This window comes from Bison bison, unplaced genomic scaffold (assembly GCF_000754665.1).
Source record: "Bison bison bison isolate TAMUID 2011002044 unplaced genomic scaffold, Bison_UMD1.0 scf7180017864280, whole genome shotgun sequence".
NCBI lineage: Eukaryota > Metazoa > Chordata > Mammalia > Artiodactyla > Bovidae > Bison > Bison bison.
Window position 1 is genome coordinate 5,752,117 of NW_011494852.1, and position 6,167 is coordinate 5,758,283.

At 47.8% G+C, this 6,167-nt stretch overlaps 1 protein-coding gene across 1 annotated transcript in view; it reads right to left on the reverse strand.

The window, feature by feature from the left end:
* The window catches only part of LOC104995431 (WD repeat-containing protein 87-like), a 33,079-nt gene that overhangs the window by 8,505 nt on the left and 18,407 nt on the right, over positions 1-6,167 (reverse strand). The window contains exon 4 of the mRNA XM_010849305.1: positions 14-2,889. Within this exon, the coding sequence (XP_010847607.1) occupies positions 14-2,889 (2,876 nt within the window). The remainder of the gene's footprint in view (positions 1-13; positions 2,890-6,167) is intronic.

Genomic DNA, 6,167 nt, shown 5'->3' on the forward strand with positions numbered 1-6,167 from the left:
GTTACTGACTCACTGCATTTCCTGGAGCGTGTCTCGTCTCTTCAGCAGAGCTATCAGCATGTTCTTAGTTTGGATGCCTGTGACTCTTACCATAAGGTATAAGGCCTTAGCCCGCACATTTTTATCACTGTCCATCAATCCCACAGCCAGGGGAATCGCAAAGAGACGGCTCATGAAGCCTAGCTTCTCCAATCCCTCCCAGGCTGTCTCCCGGACCTCTGGATTGGAATGACTTGTGTCTTCCATGAGGCGACAAGCAGTCTCAGAATGCCACCTTGGAGATACTTGATGGGAGGCAAAAATCTGTGCCAGGATACTTATGTATGTCTTGTATTGCTCTATAGAACAGTAAACTGTGAGGTTGAGGATGGTCTCAATTATAGTATTGATAAGTCCTTCATCCAGTTTTCTTCCCATCCAATTTTGACTAGCCAAGTTTACGAGAATATCAAAGAAGGTTTGTTTGCCCGGCATGGGTTTTTGGTCTGGTTTCCTCTTTGAGATTTTTTGTCTTATTGAAGTCACAGGTGACAGTGCCTGACTTCTGCTGAGTCCAGTCATGTCCCAGTCCTTATCTTGGTAGGATACGTGGAGATCACAGTGCAAGAAGACGGGGGTACCCTCAGGCCAAAGACGGGCACGGATCACTGAGTTGGGGATGTAGCCATCTGGAGGAAAGGGCCAAGGCCGCCCTTGACCAAAGAAACGCCATAATATCTGGTAAGGTTTCAACCCATCCCAGCCAGCCAGTCGCAACTGCGGAGGAACCACGAATGGGGGACGATCACGTTTGGGAGTAAGAATAGGAAAATCAATACACTTATCTTCCAGAAAATGCAATGTGGGTCCCTCCTGCATCATAGAGGACTTAGGCCTCTCTTCCTCCACAACATGGGGCACAGTATGGTCAAAGGCAATCATCCTCTTGTTAACAAGGGCCTCTAGCCCCTGTAATTCCTGCGGCCCTTGACCAAAGTAGACAAATTTGGGTACAAATACTTTTTCGAATGAAAAGAAGAAGCTAGGCAGGAAGGGTTTAGGGGCTTCTTGTATGTCATCTGCATTGTTCAGGAGACTTAGGTGAATCAGCTGGGCTGGAGGGAGTAGTTTTAAGCAGGATACCAGGTAAAGACTCTGGTTGAAAGTCAGAAGCAAGTCACCCCGGTCATTGGCAAAGCAGAGTGGGCCAAAATACAATGCAGAGTCCAACTCAGTTATGAGTTTCCCACGGAAGTCCCAGATCCGGACTGAGCCGCCAGCATCCCCGGTGACAAAAAGTTTCAGGGGAAGGCAGACATCAAATGAAGTGATGGCACACTGGTGCAGGCATTTTGTCTCTTTAAAATCAGATCTCTGCTTTGATCCTGGAGATGTCGGGAAGTCCTGATAACTCCAGAGATGCCAGTGGTGGTTCTCAGTGATGGCACCCACAGAACCTGGCAAGAGTATCACGTGCTTTAGGGGGCAAACACAGAGAATTTGGCTGACAGGCTGCAGGACTACCCTGTTCCCCTGAAGCACAGCTTCTGTCAGGTATACAATATTATCCATGCCATAGGAACAGAGCAAGGAGTACTCCTGGGGACCCTCCAGGGTAGACAATGCCAGGACTGCCCCAGAGTGAAGAATCTTTGCTACTCGGGCACAACTGTAGTGGGAGAGGATTCTCACAGTGCCGCTGTCGTGCCCACTGAACATCAGTCCTACAAGGCCCTTACCCAAATGGTGGTGCCCATAGGCCAGGCATCTGACTCTATCCCCAAGGTTTACTGAAGGACACATAAGATACTTGGCTGTGCAAGGAGAGCGTGTTGCATCAAACACCAGCACCTCTGAACCATCTGTTGCCACAAAGAGCTCCTCTCTGTGTGAGTCATAGGCCCAAGCCACAGCCTTATCCATGATAAGTAGAGGCCAGGTGATAACCAGGAGATCTCCTGTTACTGGAGACAAGAAGCGCAATAGACCATCCTTAGTGGCACATAGGATCCGAGTCCAATTATGGCCACAGCAGACCCGCCGCACCTCTTGGGGAGCAGAACCACAGACATTGAAGAGGCTATAAAAGTAGGGCAGGTGATACAATGAGAAAGTGTGGTTAGTCTGGCAGAAAAAGGTGCTATTATCAATAAACTGCAGTCTCTGCATGTTCTTGTCAATATCCAACTGCCGCAGCAAGTTCCCAAAGGCAAGGTTCCATTCCTTCACGACACCTTCACCACCTGCTGTTAGTAAGGTATAGGTCTCTGACCGGCTTTGGATACATATCACTGATGAGGAATGAGCCTGGAAGCTGTGGAGGAAGTTACCTCTGTCTAGACCCCACGCATGGATTTCTCCATCCTTGTTTCCAACATAGAAGTAGCCCTGAGATAAACAAGTGAAGGAGCAGGTGATGGTGGAGCCACTGTTGATGGGAGTGAACTTCTTCACCTCTTCTAGCTGGCCCTGACCTCGGTGGGTGAAGACTCTCACCTTATTCTCACAATGAGCCAGCAGGGAGCCCGGGGGGCCATTCAGGGAAAAGCCCTGAACAAGCTCACCACCAGGCACAGGCACAGTTTGGGCCACTTGCAGGCCCCTGCCGTTTGGCAAGATAAACCAGGTGACCACAGCGCCCAGGGTGCCAGAGAGAAGCATCTCAGTTTCTGAGTCATAGCTGAGGCAGCTGATGGGGAAACGACAGGGGACCATACCCAGAGATATGAACCCTTGATGGTGATCCCCAAAGAGCCACAGGCACATGTCATCACAGTAAGCGATTAACATGTGATAGGGAGCTATGTGGACCATTGCTTGGATGGGTGGCACTTGAGCCATCACATGGAACTTCATCTTTTTTATCACTCCTTCCATTTCTGCAGCTTTCTTCTGTATCCAGAGTACTGCCTAGAAGAGGATGAGAGATGAAAGCCTCACCGTGGAGGAAGCCTCCTCCCCAATGTGAGGGGTAGATGGACCTCCCTGGTGGGCCAGTGGCTAAGGCTTTGTGCTCCCAATGCAGGAGGCCCAAATTCAATCCCTGGTCAGGGAACCAGATGCCACATGCCACAGCAAAGATCAAAGATCCCACATGCTGCAACTAAGACCTGGTACAGCTGAATAAATAAAAAATTTTAAGTGAGGGGTAGAAAAAAGTTGAATGTTTAGATCCCTTTTCCCTCTTGTGGGTCTAAGAAAAGACTGAATAGCTTGACTTTGGGAGTTTCCTGATGCTAGGAGTCAGGTGTGTGATAGAAGCACTATGTTTAAGGCTCTTTCCTTGGCCTTTAGCCTACTTTATGGAGAATGTGAATTCTGTCAACCTGATGACTAGAGGGGAAGGATCACTGCATCCAGGTCTGATTCGGATATGGAGATGGGTATTACAGTGAGCTAGCTTAGAATCACCCTCAGCATCCTAAGATGAGGGCAGTTTAAGTATTATGCATATAAAATGGATTAAGCACAAGGTAGGGGACTTCCCTGGTGGTCCAGAGATTAAGAATTTGCCTGCCAATGTAGGGGACATGGGTTCATTCCATGGCCTGGGAATATTCACATGCGGGGGGCAGCTAAGCCTGTGTGCCACAAATATTGAGTCTGTGCTATAGAGCCCACAAGCCACAACTAGTAGGCCTATGCAGCGTGACTGCTGAAACGTGCGTGCCCTAGAGTGCATGCTCCGTGACTAAAGAAGCCACTTCAGTGAGAAAGCCGCTCACTGCAACTAGAGAGTAGCCCCCATTCATTACAACTGGAGAGAGGCTGAGCCCGGCAACAAAGACCCAGTGCAACCAAGTAAATAAATACAATTTAAAAAAAAAAAGAATGAGGGGGAAAAGGATGAGGTCACTTTACCTGCATTTGTTTTGAATACAGTTCCACCCAGTTTAAGGAGACAAAATAGTTGTCATCAGTGGAGTAGAAGCAGATGAAAGGTTTGCTTTCAGGATGGTGAGACTCTTGGCATAGAATCTCAGCCCAGTCACTCAGCATATTCACAGCACCCTCTGTTTTTTCACCAACCTGAGAGAGAGGAGTGACCTGAGCTAAGAGGGTTGAATCCCCACATACTCATTCATTTAATGAATACTGAGGGATTAGTGGAAGTCTGTTCTTTCGCTAACCAACATTTATTCACCCTACTTCTAGAAAGCACAATTGGGGGAGCTATCCTCTCCTCCCTCACCCTCAGAAGGCATCCTAATTCATCGCGGTATCTGCCAGCCTTTCTCACCAAAGTTCTGTGAGAGAAGTAAGCCCCAACACTCCTACATATCTATTCTATATAATGGGTACTAATTCTTCCCTGTGCATCAGAAATGCTACTAGTTATATACCATCCTTAAGAGAACTGAGAAAATAGCCCCTCAAATCATTGTTTGTGTCCCTGTGGATCAGATGAGGTACCACCTTTGAGAAAGGCTGGTGGTATGTTTGTGACAGACACTGGGGATATGATGCTGAGCAAAAGAGTTATGAGCTAAGCTCTTAAAAGATAAGAGTCCAGTGGAACAGGTGCTAAGCAAACAGCTACACATGACTATCTGTATGTATGAATGCTCAGTCGCTCAGCTGTGTCCTACTCATTGCAACCCCATGGACTGTAGCCCGCCCAGCTCCTCTGTCCATGGGATTTTCCTGGCAAGAATCCTGGAGTGGGGTGTCATTTCCTCCTCCAGGGGATCTTCCTGACCCAGGGATCTTCTGTGTCTCCTGCATTGACAGGCAGATTCTTTATTACTGAGCCTTCTAACAAATGACTATACAAAACAAAATCTTCAAAAGAAATACAATCCTATATGAGAATGACAAAGGAACTCAACCTTGGCAAATATCGCTCCCTGTCACAGTTGGACCAAAACTTTAAAGTTCCTGCCTGCACCCAAAGGACCACTCGTGTCACAATCACAGACATGATGTTGTAGCCTCTGGGAAACTCACGCTTCACACACGTGGAATGCCCACCATGTGTGACAGCCAGACCTGTGGCATGCACCTCCTTCACTGTTCTCATGGGCACCCATGGAAAACATGCGGTCGACAACACAGAGTTAGCTGTGTTTCAGCTCCAATATCCTGAATTCTGACCCAGTGGAGTGTGTGTATGTGCACACGTGCACACGCACTTCACTCACATGCATCTCTCAAGAGAAGTTTGTTTCTTTTCAACATGTTACACAGTACAATCCACACTACCTTCTCGTGACTGTAGCGTATTCCTAGGATGTATATCCTTATTTATATAAGGATATCCTTAAAACAAGCATATATGAACTCCTCATTCTGACTAACCAAGTTGAGGCTCAGTAAGTTTATTTTGGAAGTCCCTCTTCTCAGCAGACACTCATGCTATACCTGCCTCTTGAACAATCGTCCACGAATTTAACCCTCCAAGTCTCTCTGCAATAGAATGTGTACTATGACCACCTAGGCTGGCAAGTGAAATACTCAAGTTCAGTTCAGTTCAGCTCAGTCACGCAGTCATGTCCAACTCTGCGACCCCACGGACTGCCAGGCCTCCCTGTCCATCACCAACTCCTAGAGCTTGCTCAAACACATGTCCATTGAGTCGGTGATGTCATCCAACCGTCTCAACCTCTGTCATCCCCTTCTCCCCCTGCCTTCAATCTTTTCCAGCTGCTGCTGCTAAGTCACATCAGTCGTGTCCGACTCTGTGCGACCGCATAGACAGCAGCCCACTAGGCTCCCCCGTCCCTGTGATTCTCCAGGCAAGAATACTGGAGGGGGTTGCCATTTCCTTCTCCAGCGCATGAAAGTGAAAAGTCAAAGTGAAGTTGCTCAGTCGTGTCCGACTCTTTGCGACCTCATAGACTGTAGCCCACCAGGCTCCTCTGTCTGGGGTATTTCCCAGGCAAGAGTACTGGAGTGGGGTGCCATTGCCTTCTCCGTCTTTCCCAGCATCAGGTCTTTTCCAATAAGTTAGATCTTCACATCAGGTGGCCAAAGTATTGGAGTTTCAGCTTCAGCATCAGTCCTTCCAATGAATATTGAGGACTGATTTCTTTTAGGATTGACTGGTTGGATCTCCTTGCTTGTCCAAGGGACTCTCAAGAGTCTTCTCCAACACCGCAGTTCAAAAGCATCAATTCTTTAGCGCTCAGCTTTCTTTATGGTCCAATTCTCACATCCATACATGACTACTGGAAAAACCATAGCTTTGA